This window comes from Oncorhynchus nerka, linkage group LG25, assembly GCF_034236695.1.
Source record: "Oncorhynchus nerka isolate Pitt River linkage group LG25, Oner_Uvic_2.0, whole genome shotgun sequence".
NCBI classification, from domain to species: domain Eukaryota; kingdom Metazoa; phylum Chordata; class Actinopteri; order Salmoniformes; family Salmonidae; genus Oncorhynchus; species Oncorhynchus nerka.
Genome location: NC_088420.1, coordinates 31,946,800 through 31,965,882, shown reverse-complemented (window position 1 = coordinate 31,965,882; position 19,083 = coordinate 31,946,800). Strand labels below are relative to the sequence as shown.

Genomic DNA, 19,083 nt, shown 5'->3' with positions numbered 1-19,083 from the left:
TGACTGCTAATACTGAGATTCTATTTGACAACTAAATAGCTATATATGAATCCAGCTCCCCAGTCACTGCTATGTCATTTCCTAAAATTAACACAATAATGCAAACAGATGTCAGGTTTCTTTCATTGCTCCTGCCTGGATACTCGGCTTCTACTTGACAGGAGACAAGAAGTGCTACGTACTCTCTCTCGTTCTTGAAGTGCTAGATCAGGGGTCCCCAATTACATTCAGCCGTGGGCCGGTTTTTCCTTGAGTGGATGGTCGGGAGGGCAGAATATAGTTATAAATATTTTATACACTGCAAATTGAACGCAAACAGATATAGTATCTGACAAAAACAGAATAATTTCAAACCTTGATTACATTGGGATACGATCACATACTGTATGCCTCTCTATTTATGCTTGGGAATACTTGTTTTAGTATCCTTAACGCCAAATCCCTAACTCCTTACCCTAAACCTAACCACTAACCACTAACCATAATTCTAACCCTAATCCTAATTGTATCCCTAACCATAAACCTAACCCCTTAGCTCTGCTCACCCTCTCCTCACCAGCAGCACTCCAGCAGAATCTTCAGAATTTTTTCAAGAGCTGTTCACTGAGGGCTCAAGTCTCCTGTCAAATGCAGCATGGGCAATCAAAGGGAGAACTTCCAACAGCAGTATCGGCTGAGGTTAAAATGTCCTCTGCGTAGCCTGGAAACTGATGGCCGTGCAGAATTCATCTCTTGAGGAAATTAGATGATGAAAGCATGATATTGGCTCGACCAGTGGGGGAGAGAGGCACATTTTTCTTGCCCATCAACCGTTGTCATAGCATCAGGATCTCAGCGATAATTATGGTCCCTCCATTTTCCCCTATTTTATATTCTTTATTTTTTGTATGGCACATCTTACAGCTTTATTGCACATGACACGCTTGTCGTCATTAATATGTGCTGGTTTTAAGTGTATCTTTGCTTTGGTGATGCTGCTAATCATCTACGGTTCCTCCTGAGACAACATTAGGTTCTTTAATTGGGCAGCAACTACCTTAGTGAGCATGCTCACCCACCTTGCGTTGTCCCTTGGTCCCAAAAGAGTGCCGTTCACCGAGATATCACAGTCACACCACTGTAATAGGTCTACTTGGTGTTCCACAAGAGAAATCGGTGGATAAAAGGAAAAGTGGATAGATTTATGAGGTTGTGACATTGATATTCATGTCTTAAAGAAAAAGCTTATTTCCCTGGATTTTGTACTTCATCTTACTTTGATGAAGACTTATTTACTTTGACTTTATCTGCAACACCTATTTAAGAGGCATACTGTCAAGCCAATCCTTTATAGTAAGGTCTTTGAAGTGATTTTGTTATAATGTGATTATTGTACAGTACTGTATAGCCTAATCCACATCCCTAATAAAGGATGTATGGTTCCAGGAGGCCTATATAATGGTTTATGTGCATCTATCTTTCTTTGACTAATCTTTTGAAGAGGTAGAATACTGTATACATACTTATTTGATAGAGACTGACTGTTTTCCAGCATTGGACTTACTGTAGTACCAGGCTAGCCTGGGTACCAGTCTTTTTAGCTAACACTCCTTGCCACTCCTGTCATTTGCCAAAGAGACTGCAGGGTGGTGACCAAGAACACAATGGTCACTCTGACAGAGCTCCAGAGTTCCTCTGTGGAGATGGGAGAACCTTCCAGAAGGACAACCATCTCAGCAGCACTCCACCAATCAGGCCTTTGTGGTGGAGTGGCCAGACATAAGCCACTCCTCAGTAAAAGGCACACGACAGCCCGCTTGGAGTTTTCCAAAAGGCACCTGTAGACTCTCGGACCATGAGAAAAAATGTTTCTCTGGTCTGATGCAACCAAGATTGAACTCTTTAGCCTGATTGCCAAGCGTCACATCTGGAGGAAACCTGGCACCATCCCTACGGTGAAGCATGGTTGTAGCAGCATCATGCTGTGGGGATATTTTTCAGTAGCAGGGACTGGGAGACTAGTAAGGATCGAAGGGAAAGATGAACGGAGCAAAGTAAAGAGAGATCCTTGATGAAAACCTGCTCCAGAGCGCTCAGGACCTCATACTGGGGCGAAGGTTCACCTTCCAACAGGACAATGACCCTAAGCACACAGCCAAGACGCAGTAGTAGTCTCTGAATTTCCTTGAGTGGCCCAGCGCAAAGCCCGGACTTGAACCCGATCGAACATTTCTTGAGAGACCGAAAATAACTGTGCAGCGGTGCTCCCCATCCAGCCTGACAGAGCTTGAGATGTCCTGCATAGAAGAATGGGAGAAACTGCACAAATACAGGTGCTCCAAGCTTGTAGCGTCTATATATACGTATACACTACCGATCAACAGTTTTAGAACATGTAACGGCATTCCTCCTTCTCTTCTGAGGAGGAGAAGCGAGAAGGATCGGAGGACCAATGCGCAGTGTGGTAAGTGTCCATAAAGTTTTATTTTAGGATATAAACTGAACACTATGAAAATACAAAACAATAAACGTGAACATGAACGAAACCCGGAAAACAAACACCCACAAACCAAAAGTGAAACCCAGGCCACCTAAGTATGATTCTCAATCAGAGACAACTAACAACACCTGCCTCTGATTGAGAACCATACTAGGCTGAACTCAAAACCACAACATAGAACAACACACATAGACTGCCCACCCCAACTCACACCCTGACCATACTAAATAAAGACAAAACAAAGGAAATAAAGGTCAGAATGTGACAGAACATCTACTCATTCAAGGGTTTTTCTTTATTTGTACTATTTTCTACATTGTGTATATAGTGTAATGTATATACAGTGTATTTGCATAAACATTGTGATTGGATGATAGGTTATCGAATCAGGATCACATACTCTGATATCCTAGAACTCATTAATGATAGAATGTTATTTGAAGATTGCCGGAAGGCCAGTCTTATTTCGCAATGACAAGGAGTGGAAAGGAGTATAATTTTAGCTAAAGAGACTGGTACCCAGGCTACCCAGTATCAAGCTACTTGAAAGAAAAGAAAGAAAAGAAAGAAAACAAATATGAAGAAGAAGGCCTGAAAGAAAAGAAAGGAAAAAAATATTTAAAATGTTGTTTGTATGTATGTGCTGGGCTTCATGGATTGTTTATTTGTATGTTTTGGGCTTTAGTTGAGATTATTCTTTACGGAGTCAGGCATATTTGTCCTGGCCTCAATTGTTCCTTGACTAGCATTAATTCTCACTGTCTATAATTCAAACCTTTTAACTTCTAATAGTAACTGTATCTACTGGCAAATTGAGAGAGAGTGGGGTGATTGCCCTCTAAGGACCAACATCTTTTTTGCAGCAGCAGCAGTTCTGCCTGCCAGCAGTAATCATCTCTGATTGACTGAGAGATTTAAGAAGCTATCATCGTTAATTAACATAGTAGATGCAACGCATTAAATATTTACATTTGCACTTTGTAATGAATTTTGTAACTTTGTCCCGGAAGCATTTAACTGCAGGGCACGTCCACATCATATGAAGGAATGTGCCCATCTGATTTAGGGGACAGAGTGAACAGTTGGGAGTTTGGGCCAATTTCATCCTACACTTTTCCTTGGTTTTACAGTCTGTGAACAAAACAAAGTTGATTGTTCAGATTACAGGATGCCAAAGTTATATTTTTCCATATTTTGTTCCACTTAAAGGGATGTTCAGATTCATTTAGCTCTGTGGCCCATACTTTTTTAATGGCTAGCTCAGAATATGAGCTTTCCAAAAGTTGTTTATATATTATAGAGATCAGTCCTTTTGGGAGCCCAGATCATTTATTTATAAATCCCAACATTGGATGGTTTGGTAGTTGGGTTTCCCAAGGGAATCCATATGCCAGCATAGCTGTTAATGTGTACTGTCCATGATATCGGCAAGGGTAAGGATTCCAAATTTGGACCACTGGGGGGATGGAAAAGGCTGCCCTCCAGATCGCAAGGCATGCCATTTTGATTCCCAGTTACATTGTTTTTCAATTTTGCGCCACATAAAAATTGTGTGAGCAATAACAGGACCAAAGCGTAGTTTACATTGTTTAAGGGATATACAGTATCAGTGTAGACCACCTCTTCCACGGGAATAAGATACACCATTTTTCTCTATATACTCAGCCAGAGAGTGGAAAAATCCTGTCTAAAGCAAATTAGGATGGGACAAAATGCTAGTTCCTGGAAATACAATTTAAAGTTTGGTACAAATAGTCCTCCTACATCTCTCCCTCGTTGTAAGTTTTTATCCAGGGTCACTTACCTTGCCATATACAGTAGTATATAACCATATGTATTTCGAAACCACACTATGGATTTATCCCTATAGCCAGAAAGGGGAGACAAGGGAAGCATAGAACTACAGAAATTAATCTGTGGCAATATATTCATTTTAAAAATAGATATTCTGCCTTCTTCTGAGGTCAGATTGAATTGATTTAAGCATTCTGTAAAAGTTTTGAGGAAAATATGAATAATGTAATGTACGACTATACTGTTGTGGAAAAATTGTTAGAATAATACACCTTATTGGGTAATGATCCACACCGTCACATTGTGTTTACTTGTGGTGTATTACTCTGAATTTAACATGAACCATGTTTTTGCTTAATGAAGTTTGATGGCTGCCTGGTGCTTACTGCCTGTTTTAAAACTCAGGATGCAATTTGAATACCAGCCTATTTCATTTTGGGTTACATTTTTGCTCGGTTCACTCATTAGGGTCAGGTCAGGATCTCTTCTAAAGCACCATGACTCTGCTTTGAATGTAACCAAACTAGCCAAACAAAAAGCTAGAGGTATTTACATATTCCACATGCTGATTTATGCAATGATTTTGCATTGTATTTTTTTTTTCATTCTGTTGGCTGCTCCGGTGGGAACCATGTGACTTGTGCTAATGTCACTGGGTCCCAGAGAGACTCTGTTATTGTTGTGGATGGCTCAGACAGTATAATCTACATGTCATGCTAATCCAACAGTGCCATCTCCATGACCAATTATGAAGCACTGACCAATAGTATCACGCTGACTAGGCTATAGCATCACATTTTGGGGCTTTGCCATAAAGTCCTGAAAAATTAAAATAAATAAATGGAAAAGCCTGTATTTTAGAACTACCCACATGTACTTTTGACTTTCTATAAATATATTGGACAGCTACAGTGCTCTTGAATAATTCAGTTGCTGTTTGTGTCTGGGCTTTGTTGTTTCTCCTAAGGGGAGGATGTTGGCATCAGTCTGTATGGAGCGTCTGCAGACGTGAATGTGAGGCTGGACAGGAACTCTGTCATAGTGGAGAAAACCTACATCTCCATGGCCAACCAACGTTCAGTCTCCATAGTGAACAGGAGTGATACTCTAGTCCACTACCAGTGGAAGAGCTTGGCCACTAAAGAGGAGGAAGAGCAGCAGAAGCTAAGGTGGGATGTCTGTTCATGCTCATCTCCATGATTTACATAATATACACATGATCAACACATCAACAGACATTGATTTCCTGTAAACAAACATCCGAAGTGACCCTTAGCTAATGGATCATCGTAAAAATTTGAGTATCAGTCCACATCAATGCTGTTTTATGTAGCCTGTTCAGATGCTCCTCTGTTCCCCATCCCCCACCTCATCCCCATACTCTCTCTCTCTGTGTGTATCTCTGCTCTGCTCTAGGTTCTGTTCCGAACTGCAGCGGGAGGAGGAGGATGACATGGATCAGTTCCTGACAGAGTGTGACGCAGACCCCACTCTACGTGACCGTCTCTCCCTGCTCTCACGCACCTTCCAGGACCGACGCAGGCAGCTGAAGGAGGAACGACTGTCCTTCTCAGACAACTACATCACAGTGGAACCTCTGGTGTGTGATGTAGAGTGGGGGTGGAGGGAGGGGAATTTACTGTGTACTGATAGCAAATGTTTTGATATACACTGTAGAGTCCAATTTTCCTGTCATACAGGACTTTGTGCACGCACACAGTCAAACAAAAGAGGAATTACATGATATAATCACTCCTGGTGATCCTCCTCTAGGAAACCTACAGTATGTGTTGAGTCACGAAGTGCAGTGCATTGAAGGTACAGTTTTCTCAAATATCATCATATTTTCTTATACAACAGTAGCCATGCCAACTTGCATGCCAAAATCCTCAATAATCATTGGTTTGCATTGCAATGCCTAAGGAAACTTTATACACTAAATTAATGGATGCACTTTATTACACCACACCATGTACTAGTATTCTGTACCAACCACTATAACCCAGTGTGGTGTCTGCTCACACCTCCAGCCTCAGGTGACAGTGACAGATCTGGCTCTGTGGATTACTCAGCTGTGGTGGAAGACAAACCGCAGCCTTTAAAGCACATTTAAAATTATCTGCTTATAATTCTGCCACCTAGCAGTGAGTCACTGCTCCACAGCAGCTATAGAAGTCCCATGAATATTCCTATATTTCATTTCATATTCTTCAACCCCATTTGTGTTTGTGGCAATGCACTTATGAGGGGCCATGTGTTCTTGTGTGTGTGAGAAGTATCAGTGTTCCCAAACACTGTGGGAGACTGCCTGCTGAGTCAGAGGCATGGCCACGTGGATCTAATTAGCCTCTAACCTGATTTCACCTGCTGTCTCGGAGTCTGACCGATGGGCTGAGACGCCCCTGGGGAGACAGCCACTCATTCTCTCATCCATCCTGACGAAACCCAACTCGCCCTAGGCATCTGTTAAGCACACTAGGTCCTAAGGGAACTCTCACAATCATTTGACCTTGATGCCTCAATGTCGGAGAGATGGAAAACAGAGGGGAAAACAAACTCAACCCTCCCTACCAAAAAAAAGCAAGGCATCCAAAAAAGCATTGCTTTCCAGGGACAAACTGCACCCAAATATTCTGTAAAGCACCTTGAAGAGCTGTGCTCCATCAGCACAGAGTGAGGCCAGAACCCCACCGTTACCCTTAGGCAAACTTTTCCTTCTGCTCTCCAGAGCTCTGCTGATTATGATTGCATTAGTGTCTTTCTAACTAATAAGTACTACATCCATTAGCACTCAGCTGCTTTTATTTTCCACTTGATGACTTTATCTATTTGACTGACACTATCATTTAGACAGAAGCTTTATACATATCTTTCATCAGTGTTGAGTTGTCTTTGCTCTTGCATAATCACAAGTGTATAAAGGGGAAGTATTATAATATATATTTTTAATTATATATCAAAAGTATATAATTTAGCTACTCTACACTGTCTTGACACATTTGACACATGATGGACTGTACCACTTTCTCCTCCAGCAGGATTTCAGTAATCGTGTTGCTACTGTAAGATGCACATTGTTTAAAGTTACCTCCTCTTTTGCCTTTGTGTTACCTGCAGGAGGGGGACATTTGGCCAAACACCACCTCAGAGGTCAACATAATTTTCAAACCACAGGAGGCAAAGATTTATCAACAGACGGTCTATTGCGACATCACAGGTGAAGTTTGATGTAATTTGATCAGAGAGAGGGCTCATGTATTTACTACAGTATTAGCTAAGTTGTGTTTGATGTTACAAACAGAAGTATGATGAACAGAAATAAAATGGTGCATTGATGAGAAAGCCCCACCTTGGATTTGATCAAAAGTGACAAGGCCTGAAAATGTATTATATTTATGCATTTTGTAAAAGGTGTTTTCTGGTATTATAGTCAAATCATATAGCCTACAAGCCATAAGGCAAAAAACATGTGTTAGTTCACAATTATAATTCTATCATCTCATACTGACAAATCAGTTGTTGGTTGATTTGCATTTGGTATCCATCTATATTTCCGGTGCCGGAGGTCAGATTTCCATTAATTTCCATGACTGACTGAGTTTCATGGGCAGGTGGTGACCTCAATAACACAAGTCATAGAGAGTTGATTTTTGCCTAAAGGGCAATGTACAGTATGTGTAGATGTTTTCATTACACACCTGCAGATGTGCTTGATTCATGCTCATTTGTTTACATATATTCCGTTTGTTTATTTAATTCCGTCTTTGTATTCTCTGCCTTTGTGCTCTTCGTTATCCACATTAGGCCGTGAGTCTCGCCTACCACTACGGATAAAGGGGGAGGGGTTAGGCCCCAAATTACAATTCAACTTTGACCTCCTTGACATGGGTACCATCTTTATTGGCTCCAAACACAGCTATGAGGTACTTAACATTTACATTTACATTTAAGTCATTTAGCAGACGCTCTTATCCAGAGCGACTTACAAATTGGTGCTTTCACCTTATGACATCAACCTTAGTTAGGAGATGTACTAACAATATTAAACAAAGCTAAGACACAAATATTTCTACACTTACACTGAATGAGAGTTTTACACCTTTGTTCCAGATTATCAGCCCTCCCAACAAATGATACTCATAATGTGCAAGGTCCCAGCTGTTGGAGGTGCAGAAGAGTTAGACAGGAAATAGAGATGTACTAGAAATAACAGCACTGTGATTATCCCCTGTAATAAGATGTGTCTCACATGAAAATAAATCACATTATTGCTGCTGGTAGTCTGCAGATAACCATACTTTTGAGTAATTGAAGTATAATTGTTATAACTGTTAGTCTTATAATAGAACAGTACATGGCAGGCTCTCTATGAATTCACTGTTAGATTAATTATTTAAGGTATGCCTACCCAGTCAGCCCCTTTTGTTTTTAGGGCATTCATGGCATCCTTGCTGTAAAACACTGTGATACTGGTTCCCACAGAACAAGACTGTTGGATCATGCATTGTTAGCGTATTGCTAGCTTTCCAAAGCCAGCAAACAAGTATAGATAAGACCATGGAATATACACTGCAGTCACAATACACATGAATTCTGATTAGGCTAAATAAAAAAGTGAGAATATGAACACACAGAAAACAGTGCTTGGTTAATCAAATTCTACATTTACATAGTTTGGTTTTCCCTACAAATGTCAACTCGCCCTGTTTAAACCTGATTTGACTCCACTATCCATCCATGCACTCTCTTCTCAGGTGCTTCTGTCTAATAATGGGCTCATCGAGGCCACCTTCAAGCTGGTGCCTCCCAGCTCAGGGTTTGGCCAGTGTTTCTCCTTCAGCCCTACTGAGGGGATGGTTCCCGCTGGGGCCTGCCAAGCCATGGAGGTCTGCTTCTCCTCCAGCACCCTGGGGGTCTTCTCTGAGGAGTTCATCTTCACTGTGGGGGGAAACCCACAACCTATCAGCCTCACGTTTAGGTAACACTCGCCCTATCACCCCACTCATCCATCCCAGCACAGTCCTCAACCTCTCCATCATTGTCTTGTTAGGGTCTGTACAGTACATCACCACTGCGGTAGATAAAGCATTGGCAAGCATGTCCAGACACATATATCACCCCATACCACAGCAGCTGGGTGATTCTCATGAAACCAGTTTTAAACATGTCTGTTACAAAACCATGAAGCATCTGCAAAAATCAAATATCATTGGAAAGACTAAGATGTCTAGTGTTTGACAAATTGTCTAATTTTAAATACATTTGACATTTTCGACAGAATTGAGAAAATCTTCACCCCAAATTCTCATTACCAACATTTGTCCGGATTAAATTCTCGGATCATTTTATACAATTTTACATAACTTATTTGAATAAAACAAAAAATATGTAACGCATAATAAACTAGGGGTTATGCATTATATGGATCATTAAGGACGTGGAAGGTGTGTTCCATGACACGCTAATGGAGTAGAACTGACCTTCCACGGAGTTGCATTATTTTCCATAGAACACTTAGAGCCCCGAGTTGATTATCCCTTTTTTACAATGGCTATAATTGAACACATTTGCCGTTTGCCGGTAGAAATGTGTTCAACATCCACTGAAGTAGCTAGCAAGTTTACTAGATAGCTACAGTAGTTTCCAAGGTAACCAAACAAACAGACTTGGTTTACCAAACCATCAGTCCTAGCTTGCCACGATAAAAATCGAATTTAACAATGCCAATGACGTTTTCAATTCGACTTTTGCTTTCAAAAGCAGCTCAAACACAACGTGGAAGAATGAACTTTGCCATTGAATTCTACTGTCCAAATATACTGTAGCGACCCGCACAGACAGCTGGGTGTTATGTGTTAGGCTAGGAGGTGGTTGTGTTGTACTGACCAGTACCCGGTGTTCGCGGGGTCCGACATGTCAATCAACCTGCTATCTGCCAATCACGGGAATGCCTGGAATGTTCTGATGCCGGGCATCCTGGTGGTTGGCGGAGTGGCGTGGAGGGGGGTTGGGCAGGGGGGTGGAGCATTGGAAGTTAAGACCAGGTTCAGCTTTTGTTCTCTCTCTTACGTCTGGGCTTCACAAGAGAAGGTCACGATTGGCTTGTGGGTTATCTGTCATCTTTTTGGCGTGTGCTACGGCCCAAACAGTAGCCTGTGTAAAGTTGGTTTAATAAACCGTCAATTCGCAAACTCAAGCCTCTGCCTGGACAATTGTTCATTTATGATCTAGTCAGGTCATTACAATACCATGTGTTATAGGGAAATAATTTACACTCTAGAATACCAATGCCATGGTATATGTTACTGTAGTTTAACCATAAATAATAAAAAAGAGTATACTAGTTGAAGTTTACATTAAACTATAATATTTATTACGTAAAAACACAGTGTCTGTGGACATGTGCCTCATTACTATACCACCTTTTCAAGTTCCTGAAAAAACTTTAATCGCTTTTTAAATCAAGTTTTATTCAACCATTTTTAAAATTTAGCTAGGCAAGTCAGTTAAGAAAAATTATTATTTACAATGACGGCCTACCCCGGCCAAACCCTAACGACGCTGGGCCAATTGTGCGCCGCCTTCAAAATTATGTTCTTATTCTCAAACGCCCCCTTTACCCATCTGTGCCTTCTCATGACCAAAATGTCTAAAAAGCTCAAATTGGGAAAAAGTTAGAGAACCATTACCTTACCAACATGGAGTGTATGAATGGGCTTAGTGATGTGGTCAATTGCTTGCTCACTCATTACAGCTGTCTCCTATTACTTGCAGATTAAGCTAAGGTCCTCTCATTACCAAAACACAAATGTCTCATTACCGTGTCATTTTTCGGGTCGTTTCGGTAATGAGAACCTTAATTTCTGTATTGATTATATGCTAATTGTAATGTATAGTCAATGGGTGTGCTGTGCTGGTAACTTTATTTATTTACTAGGACCACTAATACCTATTGTATAGATTTTTAATAAAACAACAGTTATTTGACTAAGTAGGGTTTGTCAAGAAATATGGGATGTTTAAACCCCATTTAACTTACTTTAAGCCACAATCTGCAATTTGTGTTTCAGCAAAGAGTTACCCCACTACTTAAAGGAGGATATCCCCCATTGTGACATGTGTACCTGTTTTCACACTTAAGTACACTGAGTGTACAAACATGAGGAACACCTACCTAATATTGAGTTGCACTCCCTTTTACCCTCAGAACAGCCTCAATTTGTCGGGGCATGGACTCTACAAAAGTGTTCTACAGGGATGCTGGCCCATGTTGACTCCAATGCTTCCCACAGTTGTGTCAAGTTGGCTAGATGTCCCTTGATACACACAGGACACTGTTGAGTGTGAAAAACCCAGCAGCATTGCAGTTTTTGGCACACTCAAACCAGTGCGCCTGGCACCTACTACCATACCCTGTTCAAAGGCACTTAAATATTTTGTCTTGCCCATTCACCCCCTGAATGGAACACATACACAATCCATGTATCAATTGTCTCAAGGCTTAACAATCATTCTTTAACCTTTCTCCTCCCCTTCATCTACACTAATTGAAGTGGATTTATCAATAAGGATCATACCTTTCACCTAGATTCACCTGGTCAGTCTAGGTCATGGAAAGAGCAGGTGTTCCTAATGTTTTGTACACACAGTGTATTTTTTATTTTAATTTATTTAACTAGGCAAGTCAGTTAAGAACAAATTCTTATTTTACAATGACGGCCTACCCCGGCCAAATCCCCCCCTAACCCAGACAACGCTGGGCCTATTGTGCATCTCCCTATGGCGGGCCCCGATCACAGCCGGTTATGATACAACCCAGGATTGAACCAGGGTCTGTAGTGACACCTCTAGCACTGAGATGCAGTGCCTTAGAGTGCTGCTCCACTCAGGAGCCTAAAAATACTGTTGTTGTTTGATGTCCCTAGAAAAATGTTGGCATATATATTGTGTTATGCTTTTTGCCCATAGGAACCCATTCAATCCAGAAATATATATACAATTCTTTACAATCATAAATATCCACGTATTAATACACCAATATTACCTGTAAAGACCTTGGATATTTTCTTTTGTCACTTTGTTACGTTTTAGTCTACTTTTGACTTTTGAAAATACTGTACGTGCATGTACTTACATTACTTATACTGAAATAAGGTTTATTTTAGTAAATTGCATTAAGATCAGTGATTTTAGTATCATGCAAATCATTTGGGATTAACACATGGCACACTTTGATGATTTGTTGGCTTACTGAATCTCTGATAGAGATCAGTCAAATTTTACTAAACGATGCAACACTCATTATCAAAACATGTAGTCTCATCTCCGAAACCTGCTTATCATTACCGTAATGCACCAATATTTAGGAAATATTAAGAAAAATTGTACTTTAATTTAGCAATTTTGGCTTAAATCGGATTGTGTGATTTTTGTTCTTTATCCAAATATGTGTGCATAAATAAAATGCATAAATAACATGCATACATACATACACAAGTGATTATGACAAAAAAATATTCTAAAAAGGTTATGTGTTAAAGGTAATGAGATAAATGACAAAATAAATGTTAATAATTTATTTGTAAATATTTTTATTTTCAGAGTTATGTTTAACTTAGGTCTTTTCATTAGACTTTAGACTTTTTGCATTGTTACGGTATTTGTGGAAATTGTGCTAAAATACATCATATCTGATCAAAAAACATAATAATAATAATAATTAAATAAATTACTACAGATCCTAATCTCAGTGATCCGAGAGGAAATTTCATGGAAAATCACAGTTTCATGAGAATGACCAAATTACCTACATGAATCCACCGAATGCTTCGTCTCCTGAATGCTTGAATACTTGCTCTCCCTGACTTACATGTTTTATTAGCACATTTTCATACTCTAGGTTTGAGTAAGTGACTCCCTTAACGTTGTGTTTAAACTACAGAATTACCCTTCCACGCTGTCATCCAAGATATTGACTGATCTTGTTTCTTTCTTCAGTTGCTCTATACTTGCCCAACCCAGTGTAATTATTATGCATTACCCAGTGACCTTCATGCTTGCTGGTCAGCACAAATGTATTCTGTATTTCCTGTCTCTTTTATCTCTTGTAGGGGTTGCGTAATAGGCCCCACTTTTCACTTCAGTGTTTCAGAGCTCAATTTTGGGGATGTGTCCTTTGGTGAGTTAAGCTATGGTTTGTTTTTCATTAATCCTCATTGATGATGCCTGTTACTCACGCTAGATGCTTGTGTTAGGCTTGGGGGCAGATTTATCAAACAGTGCATTTGAGACACACTGATAATACCTACTGCTTTGTATTTACAGTATAAAGCACAAGCATAACAATGAATGACAGATGCAAATAAACAACCATTACTGCAAGTCTATGAAATAGATGTAGCCCACAATATACACTGAGTGTACAAAACATTAGGAACACCTTCCTAATATTGAGTTGCACCTCCTTTTGCCCTCAGAACAGCTTCAATTCGTCAGTTATGGACTCTAAAAGGTGTCAAAAGCGTTCTACAGGTATGCTGGCCCATGCTGACGCCAATGCTTCCCACAGTTGTGTCAAGTTAGCTGGATGTCCTTTGGATGGTGGACCATTCTTGATACACACAGGAAACTTTTGAGCGTGAAAAACCCAGCAGCGTAGTAGTTCTTGACACACTCAAACCGGTGTGCCTGGCATCTACTACCATACCCTGTTCAAAGGCACTTAAATATTTTCACCTTCTGAATGGCACACATACACAGTCCATGTCTCAATTGTCTCAAGGCTTACAAATCCTTCTTTAACCTGTTTCCTCCCCTTCATGTACACTGATTGAAGTGGATTTAACTTTAAGTGACATCAAAAAGTTATCAAAGCTTTCACCTGGATTCACCTGGTCAGTCTATGTCATGGAAAGAACAGGTGTCCCTAATATGTTGTACACTCAGTGTATAATTAAGCAATAAGGCCCGAGGGGGTGTGGTAGATGGCCAATATACCACGGCTAAGGGCTGTTCTTACACATGACGCAATGACACAGCCCTTAACTCTGGTATATTAGCCATATATCACAAACCCTCAAGGTGCGTTATTGCTGTTATAAACTGGTTACCAACGTAATTAGAGCTGTATATGCTTGTGGTATATGGTCAGATATACTACGGCTTTCAGCCAATCAGCATTCAGGGATCTAACCACCCAGTTTATAATTGGCAATGTGTATTGTTTTGCAGTAATAGTCCCATACAAACAGTATTGGCACACTATACCTTCTTGCAACAATTACTGCACACATTTACTCCCACTCTTCACTGCAAAGTTGTCATTCTGGATCTCCTAAAATAGGCCTTACACACTATTTGACCCTTCCAAAAATTGTCCAAGTTGATACATTTGGCATTGGATGTATTTTGAGCAGGCCTATCTCTCCTACATTTTTATGGTCCACTCAATTCTCTGCCTGCAATGCATCATGCATGTGCATGGCTTACAAATGGCTTACTGTAGAATGAGACTAACACACTATTAGCCACGCTAGAATGCACATTTTTCTTGTGATCAATAACAGCAAAGGTCTTTGCAGACAGATAATATTTAAGTATACCATGACACTTTTTTAATCTCAGTGGTTATTTGTGTGGCAATTCTCCCCACACAAACCATACATTTTAAAACCTTACAGATAAATCAAAGTCTCGATTATGAGTTGCCCTGTGGCATTGCAGCTGTATATCAGATAACAGTGTTTGGAATTATCTCTGCACTAACCCTTAGAACTGTAACATTGCTTGCTCTCTGTTTCATTCCTTATCCCTCCTTTCCTACAGGTTTCCCTCACACACTGAGCTGCAGTCTGAACAATACTTCTCTGGTTCCTATCAACTTTGTGCTGAGGGTTCCAGGGGATGGCAGTGGCCCTTCCAGCATCACCAGTGTCTCCCAGGTGTCAGACATGAGTAGGACAGAGTGGAGCTCCAGTACTGTACCAGACCGGCCCATTGAGTTCACCCTGACACCCAACTCAGGAACTGTGCGTCCTCAGGGACTGGTTGACATCCAGGTGTGTTAGAGGAGCAGGGAGCATTACCAGAAAGTAATCAAACATTATTCAAATGAAAATGTGCTAATGTACTCACTGTAGAAGAGTACCATTTAATTATGTTATTAAATGTAGGTGCTGTTGGGTCATGCTGAGTCAGCTAGCTTTCCAATTAGTGCTAAAGTGTATGCTGTAGGTTTTTCATTTGAGATTTAGAATAAACTAATAATTCGATTAATTACCTCTGATCGAAACGGATTTAATCAATGATAGCCCCTGAGGGGGGCAGAGCGTAATTGTAATCATCCTGTGGAGAAGTTGAATATAAAAAAAATCTGTTGCAGATAAATGCCTGGGGAAGCTGCCTTTCTCCTTGTGGCTCTGCAGAGCTCTGATTATTACATCAGCCTGCTCTGGTTGCCTCTGGTTACTGAGTGTCATACGCTGGTCTTTTCCTATCAATGGGAGACTGTTTGGTCTTTTCCCATCACTTTAAGCTGTCAGCAGCCCTGCCGTGGGCATATCAGGGAATCTGTGCAGCTGTCTTCGGTGCTTTGTATAGGGTGTCTCCTGTCTGCCGCCCTCCCTTTGGCTGTCTGCAGCATGCTGCTCTGCTCTCCAGCCTAGTGACAGCACAGTGGCACTCCGGGGCTCTAATGAGATCTCTTACAAGACCAGAATAATGTATGTAGAAGAGGTCAGGGGAAGTCAAATGTGCTGGAGGGAGATAATCTTCATTACCTAGACCAGAAAATGGGCCCTGGCTAACCTTTCAAAGTATAGGAAGTTACTCATGGATGGATGGTGCAGAGATAACTGTTTCTCCCCATATGCAGGCACCTTTGACCATGCAGTCTACTCTACTTCCTCTGATGAAAGTAGCTTAGTAGGGTTCTACTGTATGTAGTATAGGCTATGTCAAGAAGTGTAAAGAAAAAACAAAAGGAACATGATTGCAAATTATTGTAAATTAAAACACTAGTGTAAACTGTAAATATATTTGCAGGGTTCTCCCCCAGATATTTGAAGAAGGTGGTGCTGCTGAGTACGGCCGGGGGAAGGCCCAGAGGGCGGAAGTTTATGAACACCTGTAACTGCCATTTCCTGCCATCTAGAGCAAAAAGTGGTCTTATATGATAACACATAAGTAAAAAAAAAAAAAAATGTTTACATAGTGGTGCAGCCAGTCCACAAGTTGGAGCAGCGCCTCTCTTACATTCTTTGGGGAGAACCCTGATTTGCCAAACAAGCACAGTAGAGGTGCCATGGTTATGTCATGGTTATGTTTGACTGTTTAACCAGTATGTCTGCTGTGTACCTCCATCTGTAGGTGACTCTGTGCTCCAACAGTGTGCAGCGCTACAGCCTGGCTTTAGTAGTGGACGTACAAGGGGTTGGGGAGGATGTGCTGGCCCTACCCATCAATGCCAGGTTAGAGGTCTAGATCCAGGGTCAAAACACACCTCTTAGCTACAATAATGTCCCGATTTATGATCAGGGGGGGAACTCCTCATTCAGAGAAGATGATTAATAGTCCTTTCATTCATTTCAATGTCAGAGACCCCTTATAGAAAACTACTTCATAACCTCAACACATCAATGTAGAGCTGTAAGCACATAGGGATAATTATTCTACTGTGCAGGCCAATATGTGTGAGTGGTGTATTAAGCTTGGGTAAATGTCTGTGTCCGTAGGTGTGTTATACCAAATGTTCTTCTGGATACCCCAGTACTACAGTTCCAGAGATGTTTCCTGAGTTACCCTTACGAGCAGTCAGTGAAGCTTACTAATGACAGTGACCTGCCTGCATGCTATGGCCTTCTGTTCCAGGTTAGATTTGAAGTGTTACTGTTTTATAATGTTTCAGTGTCTCTGACTTTCTGGTCTCTCCACCATCCATTTGTCTTTGCTCTACGCTTGGTTTCCCTTGATCACTGCCAAGGGGCCATTCTATTGTCTTTGACAGACAAGTTTATCAGGCCACTTACTGTTTGGGTGTTTCAGTGCTTCAGGCATTTCTCTAACACTGTGTCTGTGGTCCCTCTCTCCAGGAGTATGAGGAGTACCCGTCTCTGCTCTACTCCAGTGCCCACCCACGAGGGGTCATTCAGCCCCACAGTGCTGTGGACATCCCCCTGGCTCTGCGGGCTAAGACTGTTGGCAGGCTTCAACAAACTGCACAGATTGCTATATTTGGGAAGAAGGAGCCTCCTCTGGTGAGATCGTGTGTGTGTGTGTGTGTGTGTGTGTGTGTGTGTGTGTGTGTAGCCTTGCATTTATACCCCTGGTCCCTCTTAATTTCTTGGAATTCCATAGAACCTGCAACTGTCCTGCATTGGGGAGGGTCCGGTAGTCCATGTGATGACCACAGAGGTGGCATTTGGCAGCATACCAGTTCTGACCGATGTCTCCAGAACACTGCAGCTCTCAAACCAGTCCCCGATACCAGCATGCTTTGTGGCTCAAATGGTGGGTCAAACTTAACAAGGGGAAATTCTCTCTCCCTTAACTTCTCTCTCACATTGGCTCTTTTTACCTCTGCTCATTTTCTGCTACATGCTGCCTCTGATTAATTTCTAACCTAATTCAGTGTGTAATTAATTAGTTAATTGGTTCAATTCTTTGTTAGCTTTCTGGATATCAGGCTGCCAGTGCAATCTAATCCCAATGGCAACTCATCAGACTTTTACATTTGCTCCATGGTCCTTCCTTTATTACCGTGTTACATCTGTCCTCCTAAATCTTCATAGTCTTTACCAATAGGCACAAATTAGAAACATAACAATCAGAATTTCATCGTCTTCAATTCATTAATTCTGCAGACCTTTTGCGATAGATGGGGCTTTGTTTACTCTCGCCTTGAGATGTTTTACACAGTAATGTGGGTTTGTTCTATTACACATACTGTACATTGTGTTACTAATGAATCCACTGAGTATAGTGTTTGCTCTGTCTCTATTTCTGTTTGATGCCTCTTTTTTGATTGGAACCCTGCTATGCTGGGGCCTTCTAGTACTGCAGTCTACACAAACACACACACACACACACACACACGCACACGCACTCACACACACACACACACACACACATGGTATCTTGGATTGCGCTTAAATCCTTAAAGTGCAGTGCTGTGGAAATGAGCGAACACTCTTTTGTCCTCCAAGGCTAAAGAGATGTGTGTCGATAAGGCAGGCATTTTTATAGAGCAATTTCAAGCATCAATTGTTGGTGATTCTTCCAGAATGATATTCGAGTCGATTGATAGCATGGCAAAGAGCCAGCCTACTGGGCACAGACGTCAGTTCACCATCTAGTTTTGATTTACATTTGGTTGAGGCAGGCATTTTTATCGTCATGTCATTGGCTTAAGATTCAAAGTTGGGTGAAAAGAAATACGAAATTCCTTTACATTGATTACTTTTTTAAAAAACCGATCAATGTCATCACATTGAATGTATTTGCTAAAATAACATGGAAACAATATTGATTCAACAAGTCTTTGCCCAGTGGGAAGTACTACTGGATAGCAAAATAATGTGAAAGATTTAAAAACAAAGTATACATTCTATTTGTACTTTGTCATTAGTATATTCTAGACTGTTCATGATGGCGCTATACTGTTCAATCTACTGAGTTTTGCAGTGGTTTCCATTCTAAACCTCATTGGCTGTGTTTACACAGGCAGCCCAATTCTGATCTTTTTCCCAATCACATTAGATCTTTCACATCAGATCTTTTTCAGAGCTGATCTGCTTGGTCAAAATACCAATTAG

The 19,083-nt window shown here is 40.9% G+C and overlaps 1 protein-coding gene across 1 annotated transcript in view; it reads left to right on the top strand.

Moving 5' to 3' along the window:
- The window catches only part of hydin (HYDIN axonemal central pair apparatus protein), a 71,101-nt gene that overhangs the window by 15,947 nt on the left and 36,071 nt on the right, over positions 1-19,083 (top strand). The window contains 11 exon segments of the mRNA XM_029634230.2: positions 5,241-5,442; positions 5,690-5,873; positions 7,391-7,490; positions 8,078-8,196; positions 9,028-9,251; positions 13,384-13,451; positions 15,098-15,330; positions 16,640-16,740; positions 17,005-17,140; positions 17,362-17,526; positions 17,627-17,779. Coding sequence (XP_029490090.2) covers positions 5,241-5,442; positions 5,690-5,873; positions 7,391-7,490; positions 8,078-8,196; positions 9,028-9,251; positions 13,384-13,451; positions 15,098-15,330; positions 16,640-16,740; positions 17,005-17,140; positions 17,362-17,526; positions 17,627-17,779 — 1,685 coding nt within the window.